The sequence below is a fragment of the Lycorma delicatula genome, chromosome 3 (assembly GCF_047948215.1).
Source record: "Lycorma delicatula isolate Av1 chromosome 3, ASM4794821v1, whole genome shotgun sequence".
Classification (NCBI taxonomy): domain Eukaryota; kingdom Metazoa; phylum Arthropoda; class Insecta; order Hemiptera; family Fulgoridae; genus Lycorma; species Lycorma delicatula.
The window spans coordinates 186,156,862-186,173,619 of record NC_134457.1 but is presented as its reverse complement, the minus strand read 5'-3'; the positions used below and the strand labels follow the sequence as shown (position 1 = coordinate 186,173,619).

Below are 16,758 nucleotides of genomic sequence, written 5' to 3'. Positions count from 1 at the left end.
TGGAATATATTGAAGAGTTATACGGAGGAAATGAATTAGAAAATGGTGTTATAGAGGAAGTTGAGGAGGATGAAATGGGAGAAACAATACTGAGATCTGAATTTAAGAGAGCATTAAAAGATTTAAATGGCAGAAAGGCTCCTGGAATAGACGGAATACCTGTAGAATTACTGCGCAGTGCAGGTGAGGAAGCGATTGGTAGTTTATACAAACTGGTGTGTAATATTTATGAAAAAGGGGAATTTCCGTCAGACTTCAAAAAAAGTGTTATAGTAATGATACCAAAGAAAGCAGGGGCAGATAAATGTGAAGAATACAGAACAATTAGCTTAACTAGTCATGCATCAAAAATCTTAACTAGAATTCTATACAGAAGAATTGAGAGGAGAGTGGAAGAAGTGTTACGAGAAGACCAATCTGGTTTCAGGAAAACTACAGGGACAAGGGAAGCAATTTTAGGCCTCAGATTAATAGTAGAAGGAAGATTAAAGAAAAACAAACCAACATACTTGGCGTTTATAGACCTAGAAAAGGCATTCCATAACGTAGACTGGAATAAAATGTTCAGCATTTTAAAAAAATTAGGGTTCAAATACAGAGATAGAAGAACAATTGCTAACATGTACAGGAACCAAACAGCAACAGTAACAATTGAAGAACATAAGAAAGAAGCCGTAATAAGAAAGGGAGTCCGACAAGGATGTTCCCTATCTCCGTTACTTTTAATCTTTACATGGAACTAGCAGTTAATAATGTTAAAGAACAATTTAGATTCGGAGTAACGGTACAAGGTGAAAAGATAAAGATGCTACGATTTGCTGATGATATAGTAATTCTAGCCGAGAGTAAAAAGGATTTAGAAGAAACAGTGAACGGCATAGATGAAGTCCTACGCAAGAACTATTGCATGAAAATCAACAAGAACAAAACAAAAGTAATGAAATGTAGTAGAAATAACAAAGATGGACCACTGAATGTGAAAATGGGAGGAGAAAAGATTATGGAGGTAGAAGAATTTTGTTATTTGGGAAGTAGAATTACTAAAGATGGACGAAGCAGGAGCGATATAAAATGCCGAATAGCACAAGCTAAACGAGCCTTCAGTAAGAAATATAATTTGTTTACATCAAAAATTAATTTAAATGTCAGGAAAAGATTTTTGAAAGTGTATGTTTGGAGTGTCGCTTTATATGGAAGTGAAACTTGGACAATCGGAGTATCTGAGAAGAAAAGATTAGAAGCTTTTGAAATGTGGTGCTATAGGAGAATATTAAAAATCAGATGGGTGGATAAAGTGAGAAATGAAGAGGTATTGCGGCAAATAGATGAAGAAAGAAGCATTTGGAAAAATATAGTTAAAAGAAGAGACAGACTTATAGGCCTTACAGACAAGAAGTGAAACTTGGACAATCAGAGTAAATGAGAAGAAAAGATTAGAAGCTTTTGAAATGTGGTGCTATAGGAGAATGTTAAAAATCAGATGGGTGGATAAAGTGACAAATGAAGAGGTATTGCGGCAAATAGATGAAGAAAGAAGAATATAGTTAAAAGAAGAGACAGACTTTTATAGGCCACATACTAAGGCATCCTGGAATAGTCGCTTTAATATTGGAAGGACAGGTAGAAGGAAAAAATTGTGTAGGCAGGCCACGTTTGGAATATGTAAAACAAATTATAAGGGATGTAGGATGTAGAGGGTATACTGAAATGAAACGACTAGCACTAGATAGGGAATCTTGGAGAGCTACATCAAACCAGTCAAATGACTGAAGACAAAAAAAAAAAAAAAACGTTATAATTAAGTCATAAAAATTTGAACTTTTTAAATTATGTAACAGAATTACAGATAAATATGATTAGATAATTAATTAAAATAATTTTTAATAACAATTTAACAATACAAATGCGCATGTTCCTAAGAATACTAGTAGTATAATACTATTAGTATAAGTACACAATTATAATATAATACTTGATAATTGGGCGTTACCTTCCAAGCATATGAATTGCTGCCACATTATAAATAAATGTAATAATAAAACAAATATAAAAATTAAAAAACGCTACTGCCAAAAAATAAATTCGACTAAAAAACTACAGTAAATTGAACTGAAAAAAAAAAAACAGGATATGGAAATAAAAGAATAAAGATTGTTATGCAGTATTTAATTAAATTAAATAATAGGTGATCAAATCATCTTTCAGGCAGTTTTAATTTGTTCAAATATATTTTTATATTGCAGAAATAGCAGGCATTAAGGTTGTCTAATGATTAAGTTACCACCAGATCTTACATCGATAAGAAAATTTTGTCCTTCAGTGAAAATATTTAAATGTAGTCGGTGGGCCTTTAATATAGAATAATTACTATTCAGAGCTCTTTAATACAGCACAATAACGCCTCCTAACATCCTCATTGTAGTCAAGTAAATTCAAAGCTAGATGATTAACATACTTCCCCTATCTGGACACATATCTCGATACGCGTTTAACTTCTCGAACTTATGGAATACCTATGCAATTGTGTAGTTTAGTATTCCTCGCAAACCACGGCGCCTGGGTTATGTTCCCAGGTAATGGTTCCAGATTAGTATTTTAATCTGGAACCATTGAACGATCTCCACATTGTTGTTATGTTTGTGCTCCAGTAAGTTCATACCGGCTTCAAAAACGCCTAGTAAATCATATTTGAATCTTTACATATTTGAATCATACTTTGAATCTTGTTGGATAAAGAAAGGTGAGATCTCTTACCCAATATCCAGTACATATTTTTTAACTTAATGTCAAGGAACTTGCTTTTCTTCCTTGCATGACCGTTTAACTTTCCAAGTTAAACGGCGATCAAGGTAAAAGCCCATGTATCTTACCTTACTGACATAAGGTAACACGTCCCTTTTAAATTAACTTGACCTGACCATTTAAATTAACTTCAGGACAATCTTTTCTTCCCATTGTGAATGTTACGTGACTGGACTTTGTCGAATTTATTTTTATTCTCCATTTACCCCAAACACTGATAGGATCCAGTAGAGATTATAATTTCTCTGAGACTATATTCGGGCTATTGTTACCTGCCAAGACTGCCACTTTCTGCATCTGACGCAACTGCAACACTGTCTGGTTTAGGTAGATCAGCAGCGTAGACCAGGAATAAAACCAGTCCCAGAACTGAGCCCTAAGGAACTCCAGAGTTTTTGTCGAAAAACTTTGACATCTCTTGAATGTAGTTAACTCGTAAGAAGCGATTATTCAGATAGCTGCGTAGGATTAAGTAATAAGGTTGTGGCAGGCACGATTTAAATTTGCAAAGAAGACCAGACAATCAAACTTTGTCAAATGCTTGTTCTACATCCAAAAAAGACGCCGAGCAATACCTTTTCTCTCCTAACATTTGACGATAACACTAGTAACTCTATGGGGTTGTTCCACTGTTGTATGATCACCTCTAAAGCCGAATTGATGGTCAGGTATCACTCCTTCGCTTTCTAACACTGGCCATAATTTGCGCGGAACAGTTTCTCAAACATTTTAAATAAAATTGGTAGTTGACTTATAGACCTGTATGAAGATACCTCATGCAAAGGTTTGCCAGGTTTCAAAATCATAGTTATCTTCAATATTTTCCATTCTGATGGGTAGTGAGTTGTCCTAAGATTGCATTAAATAGTTCCTGTATGTAAGAAATAGCTCTAGATGGTAGTGCAAATATCATCCTATGCTTAATGCATTCAAACCTTGGAACGTCTCGTTATGTTCTCAATCCTCTTCACTTCTTGTGTTATCTCCATGTTCTAGAAGGGCCTCAAAGGAAAATATAAAGGGATCAGGCTATTTATGAAGTCACTAATCTCCTCCTCAATACCTCCTTCCATGTGGCAGGAAAACCTTGCCTAAGTGCTTAGCAGACATCTCAGCCTTTTGGCTGTCGTTACAGTCCCAACCATTAGTCGTTTTTAACGGTAGGAATGTGATCGGTGATCGCTTGAATTTTTCGTCACCTTCTACAAAGAATGATCATCTCTCTTCAGAGGAGATAGACTTTCAACATATTCTTTAAATGATTCATTCCTATGCATATTTATTAGTACCTTCAATCTGCGGGCCGTCCTGTTAATTGCCGCCCTGTCCTCAGACCTCTCAAACTATTTCCAATTCCTTCTAAACTTTTTCTTTGATATAACTAGGTCCCTAATCCCCTGAGATAGTCCGCGCCATGTTGCATTCCGTTTACCTCCAACGATGTAGAGCGCTACGCCGCCTCTTTCATGAAAGCGGTTAAGCATCTTGTAACTACATTCACATCATCAGCGCTTCATCGAAAGATAGCTTCTCCTCAATCCAACTACGATACTGCACACAGTCCTTTCCAATTTTGTAAAGGAAAAGAGATCCCTCTTTTCTCACAATCATTATACTAATTGTCAGAAGTACAGGCGAGTGATCCGACGTGAAATCGTAGTTGTTTTTCACACAGTGTTAAAAGGCAATACTCGCGAACTGACATAAAAATCTTGACATAAAATTCGTTGGATCTGAATGCCAATAGGTCGGTTGAACCCAAGAGATAACGTGTAGTTGCATCCTTTTGATAGACACTTTCGAAGAATGTAGGGCATTTTCGCGTACACGAAAATGCCCTACATTCTTCGAGTTCGTCATCTCCCGCAATGAATCAGTACCTAAGTGAACTAAAATATTCACAAAGATCACTGATTACCGCGGGCCCTGCCATCTGGATGATTGGTTGTGAACGGCCTCTAATGTTCTAATTTAGCCACACTGAACAGCCTCTAATATTTAAATAGTTTCTGTTAGTAAAATGAGTTTCCAATATAAGGATGACATCTAACAGTTCATAGAAGATCAGCGTCTCCAGTTTTTTCCTTCGGTTCATTACACTATTGATATTCCATTCTGCTATTTTCACGTAATCCCTTAACAAAAAAATTCAGAAGATACCTTTGGTAACAAACCTAGCAGGTTTCCAATCTGTGGAATCAAGAACTCAATGTTACTGGCTAGCTTTTCAAATTTATCGTGTGTAATTGAATTCTTATGATCGTTTTCCATCACTGCTTCAGCGAAGGATCGGGGATGAGGATTGAAATGATACTTGGGAGTGTCATAGTTACTATTATTCGTATTTCTAGTTGTCCTCTGTCCTAAAGACGGGAAATCACCATGGTCTAGGTTGTACGATTTGTGTCTCGGATCCTGAGATCTCATAAGGGTATTTTTCGGAGCATAACTCATCCCTTTTTCCTCTTTTCTTTCTAGGACCTCTTTATAAACACTGCAACCTTTATAATTTGCAGGATGATCCTCAAGGCTTAAAGCACAAATTGTCGGAGTACTTTTATCTGTCTTCTGACAGTCGCGATCCTTGTCCTGCACATTTTACACAGCGGTATGGTCTCGTGCAATTATTTTTAGTGTGATCGCATTGCCGACACCTCTTATGTTGTACTAATCATGGAGTTTTCTTTGGGTTTTAAATCTAACACAACAGTTAGCTAAGTACTTTATTCCGAACACATCCCTATTATTATCCCTAGGTTCCAGGTTTACGAAAAAAGTAGCCAACGGCTGTTTTGTTACTAGGTGGCAAGCGTTTACGTTGCTCTGAACTTTGTGCCCCTGATTTTCAATCTCCTTCTACAAAACTGTAACTGGGATTGAATGGTGAAGATTCTTTAATATCATTCGAAACGCCCTCTCATCACGTCTTGTGAAGGTATGGCCTGTTAGGTTATTTTTGCGGACCACATGAGTTATTTTCTTGTAGCTCTCAATATAATTTGACAACAGTCGAGGTTGTTTATTGTTTATTATTTCTACATTGTATTCTGTTTTGTCCACTACCAATTCCAACAACTCATATAGCTTCGTATAATTTCCGAAGTACCATATAATACTATTGAAGGAGGTTTAATTTCTTCCTTTGTAGAACAATAAAGTTGGTCTTCTCCATCGGTAGATGATGAAATCGATTTGAAAGAGATATATCATTTTCTAGAATTGTGTTAGTTACTGTTAAAGTGCGTAATACCAGTACCATTAGCCATGGCAGATTGACCGTAATAGAGTCTGTAATATCAGAATCACTACTACTCCTCGAGGAACCACTCATATTTTCTATGATCTCATCTCTTATCAACTTCCTTTGCAATAACTTCCGTGGATCTCTTTTGGAACAATTTAATAATCCACGCTTTCTGTTGTTGTTTACATTTACAGTTTCGCAGCTGCTGTTTGCTCATTGGTTGTTATTTGGAACGGCCTAAAGCTGATCCATAGCAAGGCTTTCATTACTATGTTATGCAGTCTAGCCTACGCCTTACACTATATAATTAACAAAAATAAAATAAAATTCAAACAATCTTACACATTAAATGATTCAATCTCTAACTTAAAATCACAATCCTTATAATAAATACCAAAATTTCACAAAAAATCACACAACTACTTATATTAGCTACTTAATCCCAAAATAACAGCTGATCGAATCAATACACCACTAAACTTACAGATTTATCAAGCGATTAAGCTCCTTGAGAGACAATTTATCATGCGAATGATACAATTTACTGGGATCCAAACAAATATTGACTAAACTCTCTAATTGTTCCACGTGCTACTACGTAGGGCAGGTCATTGACAAAGATGTGAGTGCTCAGATCTACGGCAGCTCTATCTAGGGTGTCTCTTGTAGTTTATGCACCTTCACAGCCCAGAACAATATTAGTGGTAGTATATGCCGTTCCACTTTGCCCTGTCCCCGTAAAACCTCAAATTCGACAATAGTGGGACGGATCCTTAATTCAGTACTAAGAGGATTACCTCTAACTGTACTGTCTTCAAACTCTATAACATTTGTGGCAGCTCGCTGGTCTCGACGTAGCGCAGGCCACTCGATTTTTCTAAATATATCATTTAATTTTTGTTTTGGTTTGGTTCCATCGTGGTTTTGTATTATACTAGCAAATACCTTAGAAAATAAATATTCAATTTTGAAAATCGTAAGATTGGTTGTGAAGATATAACAACATTTCCGAATAAACGTGATCTGTTAGATCAATAGTGTATCTGATGCATGCAAACGTTAGCTTTTAACGTACTGACAGATATACCGCGTTTGAATTCTGAAAATCGGACGATTGTTTGTAGAGATATTATAAGTGAACTCCATTGCACTTCCCAAAACAGCGATTCAGGGACACCCCGTTTGTTACCCGTTAATGATGGATTAGTTTAGCCTTGCACGAGGTGCTCGCATCACTTTACCACTCTAACTTCACACGCAGTCCCTCACAGGAAGCCCATTATTGTTAAATAGAAAATTTTAAAATTGAATTAATGTTATTTTGGCCATAGCCAAATTAAAGGTAATTACCACCGACTTAATTTTCCCAAATTTAAAAAAAAGATAAACGTAGTTTTCACTTTTAGAAAGATTTAAAAAAATTATTTTTTTAAATATTTGAATACATCATATACTCTTTATTTTCAGCAAAAAATTTTAAAAATTTTTTACCAGTTTTGAGCTAGCTTTTATTCTTTGTTTAGCTTCTTCATAGAATGCCTCCATAAGCTATGGATATTACTCATACGTACACGTATTTGAATTATTGATCTAGGTTTGAATGATTTTTGGTGTTTATGATGTATTTGAAAAGAGTGAATGTTTTAAAACTTATTTTTTCATTTAGAATGTTGCTTTTATGTGATTTTGTATTTGTATTTTTAAAATTTTTCAAAATCATTCTAGTTTAAATCAATATTTTGTGTAAATTTTGCAGGTTGATGTTGTGGTGCAGCTTGAAACACGTCACATATTTATAATAACCTGATTAACAAAAAACCTGACATAAAGAGACTGGAACCAAATATGAACTACTACAATCTGTAACACGAGAATATGTACTAATTCATTTTACCAAAACAACAAGTTTGTCAACTAATTTCTTCAGTTTTCATATGAAAGTAGAACTTGTTGCAAACCACATAAGTTTGAATGGGAAGTGATTGATAAAGGAGAAGAAGGAAAGTGCAAGGGAGGAGAATTGGCGCGCCGCGTTTAGTAATAAGTACTTATACTATACTTAGTAAAAAATCATGTAGCACGCATCGTAAATATATAAGTACTTATTTGTATACTGAATATAACGTCAATTTCAACTTTTCCATCTGATTTATGCACTAGCTTAAACTTTAAATTTAGCTCAGGGCTTCGGAATCCATAGGAATACCGGTAATAAGGCAAAGGTGTAAATACCATCTTCTTGTTACTGATTCGTTCAATCCACCATTAATTAGATCATTGAATATTACATTCAGATATCAAATTAATATTAGAAGGTATTAAGCACTTTTTCATCACGTTGTTATTAATGGTGCATAGCATAGATTGCGTTCATGCGGCTGGATAACATAAACGTATGGTTACTATACGAATGAACGCTTCGTTGAAGATATACAAAACTTAAAAGTAAGGTTATGCTGTGTTGTGTAGTAAAGAATGCTGTTATTAAAGTGTAAAATACAGATTAATGAAGTAGAATTGAAATTTTGAACATGGTTAAAGAGCAGTACAGAGAAACTGATGTTGCCAGAAAGATGTGAGTTAAATATACGTATTTTAGCTGTAATGGCGTTATTTATTTTTTCATGTAAAATAAAATATAACCTTTTTTTCTGCTGCTAAGTTAGCTAATAGGAGACACACTTTCCCTTGAAGAGTATTTGTTGTGCTGGTACAGTTCCTCTCTCTTTTCTGTCATCTATTTATTACTGTTATATCAAATATGCACTATTCGTGTGATCTTCCTAGTAGTTGTACTCTTCTCTCTCACCTATTTATTATTATTATATTGGATATACACCAATTGTGTATTCTAATCTGGAAGATGTATAATTAAATGCATAGAGCTAGTAAGATGATTTTATATGTACATACTGAACTGTAAACTAGTGTGAGTTTGCCAATAAGAAACTAGCCAATAAGAAATCAAGATTTGTTTAAAACGATTAGATTCTTTTTTCATTGAATTTTGAAGGACAGTAAGAACAGGGGCTTCAAAATGATCAACAGTTATTATAGCTGTTACAATGCTGCAAAATTCAGTGAAAGGATAGTTATGTTTTACTGGATTTGAATTGCCATGTCACGAGTGTTCTTATGTCATTGGAGTTCAAATAACAACACCATCTTGGATAAGCTGTACAAGGGACTTAGTTAGTGAAATGACTGCTGAGTTAAAATACTGGGATTATAGCTTTTTGTGGTCAGTATAATTTTAATTGCCGAACAAAATATAAAATAAATAATGTTAAGATTAGTCAAATTAATATGGACATATGATAAATCAAAATAAGGAAAAAACCACGGTTTACCAGTTTTTATTTGTTTTTCCCATCAGTAAAGTTATCAGAAACAGTTATTATCCAATACAAAATTATACAATATTTTTAATTTATTTCTAAAAAAAATTATTTATATTATGTATGTAGTTTTTCTTACATTAAATTAGAATTTGACAATGATTTTGCTTACCTTTCTAGCATTGCATTGAGTTTAAAATTCAAACCCCTGCCAATGTGAAACTGGAGTACTGTTACACTTCATTCTTTAAATTTAACAAGGTATAAATTAGTAAAAATGAGATGAAAATAATAATAGAACCTGCTTTAGATTGATTTGTTGAATAAAAATTTATAATTATAAACTTATAAAAATTTATATATATGTAAAAATTAAGAGTATAGTATTAGTCATAATGTAAGCATTATGCAGGATATTCATAGAATAGTAGACCTAGGAATTGTTTGTTTCAGTTGTATGCTTTATTCAGTATATAATTTTATAAAGTCCTGCACTTCCCAGAGTGAACATATAATGTAATATGTAAAGCCTTGCACTCATGTTTTTAGAATGAACATTGTTTACGCCAATGCGTAAAGTTGTTTTATTCCAATAATGTTTTTGTTATTATTTTATCTGCTGTTGTCGCAATGTTTCATAAAAGCAATTTCTATTTAACCACATTAGTCTTAACTGTTTTTGTTAATCTCTAATTTTAATGTTGTCAAAGTTCCTAGAAGTCTAATTTTCTTTGTCTGCGATCACGTCATTTCCTCTACTTGTTTGTATTCAGCAATTTATTTATCAATCTTATGTAACTTTTAATGGTCTGCTTGCTTATAAAATTAGTCGTTGATATGTTCTTTCGTACCCAAACTTCCCGTTAATGCTAATTTCTTTATCTTACCAATACCAGCACACTACCTCTTGTTGCCTACACACATTCTCTTCGGTCTATTGCCTACTTTGTTTCCCCCTCTTCTCATCACGCCACTATTTCTTCAGTCCAGGAAAGATTCTCATGGTGTGTGGACCTGTGGCTTGGTCACGTTTCTCTCTCTCTCTCTCGTATAGCTTGGCTATTCTCGTCGCCTTTGTGCACTCATAACTGTGGTAATACTCCGTCTCCATATCGTCTTGTACTCTGTTGAAAGTGGTTCAGTTACTACAAACCAGCCAAATTTATCGAATCAAGATCTTCCAAACTGCTTATTACAATCTGTGATGCTCCGTCTTGTTCAACTTACGCTAACAAAGTTATACCTCTGTTTTTCTTGATACGCCATTGTAGACTACACCAAGGATAAACTGTATGTATTTATGTCTACTTCAATTTCACGAGATCATTTTTTACAAATATTTATGTGTGATTAAGGCAAGTTCAAATTATTCATCATTTATTATATTAAACAGTTATGTCATTAGTAAAATTAGTGAAATGCACAACTAATTGTACTTTATGAATTTGAAATTCAAGATTGGTCTAAAAAGCAATTTCTTCATTCAAGTGTAGTCACGTAAGGTGGCTTAGATAAAGGTTATGTTATTATTTTTCATATGTAACATGTTTATGTGCTATTAATGCCAACTATTGTTATTATCAAATCGACTTGTAATTAAATAGTAGCTCAGAATTCACAAGAAACTTAAATATTTTCAAGATAGCTTAATTACTAAAATGAACTCTATTTATATGATTACTCATTTCAATTTGATTATATTGTAATTAACTCTTTTTGTACTGGAATATTATCATGGCCTTTTTTCTACAATAAACTAGAATTACATGTTTTAATTATTTAATGCTAAGTATGTTGATGTTCATAATTCAGAAAAGGCTAGTGCCAATGATAAGATTTACAGTAGTTATTTTTCTAAGTTAATGACATTTGTTCATTACTAATTTTCACTATTACAGAATATGTCAGTAATGCAACAGATTTCCAGTTACACTATGTTTGTTGATGTTATGCTTATAAGTTTATAATTGTAAAAAAGGTGTTTTATGTTCTTTTGTTTTCAGGCTTTGTAGCTTTTCAAAATGATTATTTGAAAATGTATATTTATGTATTTGTCATGTATTATTATAACTGATATGTTAATTTCAGCCGATATTCCTTGTATAAATTGTAGGTTATGATTTAACAAAAGGTTAAGTTGTTTTTTCTTTAATTAAAGTCCAATTTCTTTTGGCAAATACTAGCTGTGTGTCATTTTATTTTTGTTAATTTTACCCAACAAACATTTAATGTAATATAGAATAAGTATCTATATGTAATATTTAATGTATAGTGATTATAGTATTATTTTTTGTTTATTTGCTTTGTTTGTGCAACAGAACAGTTACACAAAACCTTTGTATGTTGCACAATATGACATAAAATCACAAAAGAACAGCCACAAGTCAACAACCCATATATAAATTAAAAATACAATATTCAAAACAATAATAATAACAATTATACAGTCAAATACAAAAAAATTATAATTAGAACTCTAAAAACGGTAGCTATGGAGTGATAATAAAAACACATAGATGAAAACATACAAAAACACAATATTACTAATGCATTCCAAATAAAACAAGTTATAAGCAATAATCGTTAAAAAACAATAATTTTAAAATCATGAAAGTGAGCAGTATACCAAGGACAATAATCCATCGCCACGTAACCCTCTCAAATGTTTAATGAAGGACGTCTCATCTTCCCAAAAGCTTAGCTTATCCTGGAACTCCACTGCAACACTGATACACCGCTCAATCGGAGACATGGTGGAACCAACTGGTGTCACAAATTGCCTAAAAGACCTCACTGACCTGGCCTGGTTTCGCAAGACAACATGGTAACGCGTTGGAAGTTTATTGTGCAGAGCTTTATAAAAGAAAACCAAGTTAAAGTACATTCTTCTATCAGATAACCTGGAAAGGTCTAATCACCTCAACATATCCTCTCTACTAGCGCCAACAAAACAATCTCTAAACTTAAAACGCATCCAGTTCAAGAACCTATTCTGAACACCCTCAACCAGATCAGAGGCAAAAACTCGTGTACTATTCCACACCACGGTCGAGTACTCCAAGCGACTCCTCACCAAAGATTTGTACAGCAGGTTACAATTGGAAATATTGTTAAACCGTCCACAAATCCAAAGGACAAGACCAAGGTCCCGGTGTGCTTTATTGACAATCCAAGCAACATATTCGTGAAAATACAACTTCGTATCAAATAAAATCCCGAGGTCTTCAACCAATGTCTCAGCGACAATAGCGTGCGTACCAATCCTATAGCTGAAAACAGAGCTCGACGTCTTACGAGACAAAGTCAAATGTTTGGTCTTTCGAAAATTTAAGGGCATACAATTGCGGTCAGCCCACTCAACAACCTTGTTAATATTCAAATGTAGCAACAAGTGATCCATACTATTCCTGATCGGACAATATATTTTGACGTCATCCGCAAACATCTGAAAATTGCACGTCAAAAGATCCCCGATATCATTTATAAAAATAATAAAAAGAAGGGGACCCAAAACAGAGCCTTGGGGCACTCCAGACTTAGCCAAGAAGGATTCCTCAGACATCTGTCCACCAAAACGCACCGAAAACGCCTGTCACGAAGATAAGAGGACAGCCAATCATTAAAACGATCGCTGAAGCCGAAGCTCTTGGTTTTTGATAACAACAAATGATGGGGCATCTTGTCAAAAGCTTTGGTAAAATCAAAATATGTCACATCTACTTGACCCCTATGCTCAATTGCATTAACTGAATCCTGCAAAAAGGCGGCCAAATTAGAAGCTGATGAACGACCTTTAATAAATCCATGCTGAAATGACGATAACATCGGGAGAACATGGTCATAAATATGTTCAAATAGAATCCTCTCGAAGACTTTGGAAGAGGTACCGAGGATAGAAATAGGCCTGAAATTATCCAGAGATGGGACACCAGGCTTAGGTATAGGAGTAATAACTGCGTGTTTCCATAAGGAAGGAAAAGAAGAAGACGACAAGCTCCAATTAAACAGGGAAGCCAGGATAGGAGAAACAATCTCATTTAAACCTTTGATAACAAGCGCAGGAATCCGCGTTAAGAATGTTTATAGCACTGGATACGTCAGAAGATGAAACCATCAGAATGTCAAGAATCTGATGGTTGGTGATACAGGAGATACCAGACGTAGTCTGCGTAGGAAAGTCCTGGTATACTGATTGAAAATATTCACCAAAATGCTGACAACTCAACCGAGGATCAGAAATAGTCCCTCCATCGACAATAGGGGCTGGAGTCCTCACATAGTTACACTTCTGTCGAGAAATATATTTCCAAAAATTCCTCGGATTAGAACAAAGGTCAGATTCACACTTTCGAGCCCAAACCACTCTGGCATCTGCTATCGCATACTTAACATCTCTACGCAGCCGAGAAAATAAGAAATAATCATCCGACAGACCAGAAGATCTAAACCTGCGATGCGCAGCCTTCTTCCTCTTGAGAATATTAACAATGTTCCTATTGAACCAAGGTGGAAATTTGGTTGACTTAGGACGAAAGGCAGGAACATGTTTATCAATCGCTGCAGTAATTATTTTCTGTAAACCCAGAACCGATTCTTCCAAATCGACGGTTAAGAGAATATTACACCAATCAACAAACCTCACATCGTCATACAACGCACGATAGTCACCACGATCATAGCGAAAAACCAGGCTCGTTTCCGCCACATCAACGGCTGCGACTTCAAGGAACCCAATTTCAAATGGAGGATGGAACTTATCAGGGCAAACAAGAGCCTCAGCATCTCTAGTGAAAATCCTGCAGTTAGTCAACATTAAATCCAAACCATTATTGCAGAAGGAGGATCCGTTGTTTCGTGTGTAAAAACGTCCAAGTTCATCATGTCAACAAAATCAAAAACCAATCGTGCCTTACATTTAGCATAAAACCCAATATTTGCAGGAAGACTTCTAGTAGACCAGCACACTCCAGATACATTAAAATCGCCTAAAATATCTACATGCCTATACAGAAAATCAAAATTGGTCGAGGAGACTTGAAGCCAAAAACGGAGCAACATACATAACACAAACCAACAAATTCTTCATGCCTGGTCGAATTAGCTCAACCCACACAGCTTCAGGAAATGTCTCAAGGTCCTTCCTCCTCGTACACCTAATGCTTGATTTTACAAGAATAGCCGAACCACCACCACGCTGAAGTAAAGAAGCAGCATAATCCCGGTCAGCCCGAAAAATATGGTAACAGTCTGGGAACAGATTGACATTACAGTGTTCATCGCTAAGCCAAGTATCAGTCAAGGCAATCACATCGAAGTGAAAATCAATCAAGCGAAAATTTCATCCTACTTAGTCCTCAAACCACGAACATTTTGGTAGATCATCCTCAATTTATCCATCGCTACCGAGCTGCAATCCATCCTCCCGTGAACCTCTTTCTACAAACACTGCATCAGGCCTCAACGGATCATAAAATGGAGCCAACAGCGTACCAACAGGCCAGACCTCAGGACGAACTAAGCTGTCAAAATCCGAAGCACAAACTTCAATCGAAACGAGCTATACGAATCGTACCTAGTCTTCAGACGAATACACTGAAGATGTTGAAAGTTGTGTTTCCCTAGCAACTTGGTGATATCACCAACCCCGGTGGAAGAGTTAAACCTCGAAACAAAAAGAGCTTTAGTCTTGGGCTTAACCAAATCGCAGCATACGTTGCCTTTCCCAAAAACAGCATTTCGAGATCTCACCCTTTTCTTAGGGTTAGACGGAGCAATGGAACCCTCAAGAAAAGACTTTACTTTGGGGCCTTTACGCTTCTCAGAGCCAACAACAGTCCAAACAGTTTTCTGAGCCACATTATTGGAGGCTGCAGTCAAAACATCATTCACAGGGTTAGCGGATTTATTTACAGCGTCAACTGTAGCAGAAGGAAGCCCCACAGCATATTAATGTATGTCTAATAAAAAATTATTTTTCGTTAAGAAATAACTTATATACATACACAAAACTGTGCTAAGATATTAAAAAAAAAAAGTAGTTAAAAACTTCTTAATGATAGTTTTGGGGTATTTAAATGAAACATATTTTTTAAAGAAAATGTGTGAAATACTGGATAAACAAGGCACTAAATGAGACTAAAGAATTATTTATTTAGGAGTTGCACTAGACACACGGCTAAAGTCAGGGTAGAAATTAATATTCACAGTTAAAATGGAGGTGCTCTGTTTCACAGATGATGTGGTTATTATATAAAATTAACAGGTAGGGAAGAATACTATGGGATGAATTCATTGTCATGGGTGTGACACTTTCACAAGGATTTGCCCTCTTTAGAATTAAACAACACACGTAACAATATTCAGAACTTTGAAGAACATGAGATGTCAATACTATAAATATAGCAGTATATATTCTCTTATTTTTTAAAAAGTTTTCTTTTAAATTGTCCTGATATCCTAAGTGCACTGTTTTGTTCTTGTGTATGACAAAAAATGTACAGCTCACTCCACTTGCATTCTTACTGTTGTAAAAATGTGTAAATTTAATAGACTTTAATCTGTTAACTGGTAATAATGTGAAAAATCATTCTACAGTGATCATGTTCCATGGCAAGAATATTAACTAACTTTCTGTAAATAAAAGAGGTTTTTAATTACAGGTGTGACACTCCAATTTTTAACAACAATGTTTGTTATTTTCAGGAGTTGCTGAGAGTTATTTATTAATATGTTTCATTAAGTGAATAAAAATCACCAATTAGGTATAATTATATTTATTTTTGTGAAATATAACACAGATATAGTATAAAAACTATAGAAACTTCAATCTACATTATATTGTGATAAATCCATACAGAATGCTATGGTGGAAGCAGCTCTTAATGTGCCACCTGCTAATGATGGCTTCAATAGCTTCATACTAATATCAGTTGCATACACAAGACTGCTGTCCTTTTGTTGTGGAAAGAAGAAAATCCAAGAATCTCTTTTCTTCCGTAAGAAATTTGTTTGATAATCATCAGTTTCTTTACCTTCAATTTGGCTAATAAAGTATTTCTTTGACCTCTTACCTGCAAATTCAACCAGAACAAAGTCATTGAGTTCTAATTTGCATGTGTCAAATGTATTAGGCTCTCCATACCTAGTTTTCATTAGAATTCAGTTTTGTACCAGATTCAGTATCTAAATCTCCAGATGTAATATCTGAATCTTCAGATCTAGCATTTGAATCTCCAGATTCAGTATCTGAATCTGTATTGATATCCATCTTGCTTTTGAAAACTTGGTATCTCTCAAGTTTTGAGCTACTCCTCAAACTAGTTTGTCCAACAAGTAAACTGTCAGAGTCCTTCACTTTAAACATATGCTTTGACT

The 16,758-nt window shown here is 34.8% G+C and overlaps 1 protein-coding gene across 1 annotated transcript in view; it reads left to right on the top strand.

The window, feature by feature from the left end:
- The first annotated feature begins 8,479 nt into the window (after nucleotides 1-8,479).
- Polr3A (RNA polymerase III subunit A) overlaps nucleotides 8,480-16,758 on the top strand; it is a 102,386-nt gene continuing 94,107 nt past the window's right edge. The window contains exon 1 of the mRNA XM_075361195.1: nucleotides 8,480-8,621. Coding sequence (XP_075217310.1) covers nucleotides 8,578-8,621 — 44 coding nt within the window. The 5' untranslated portion in view covers nucleotides 8,480-8,577. The remainder of the gene's footprint in view (nucleotides 8,622-16,758) is intronic.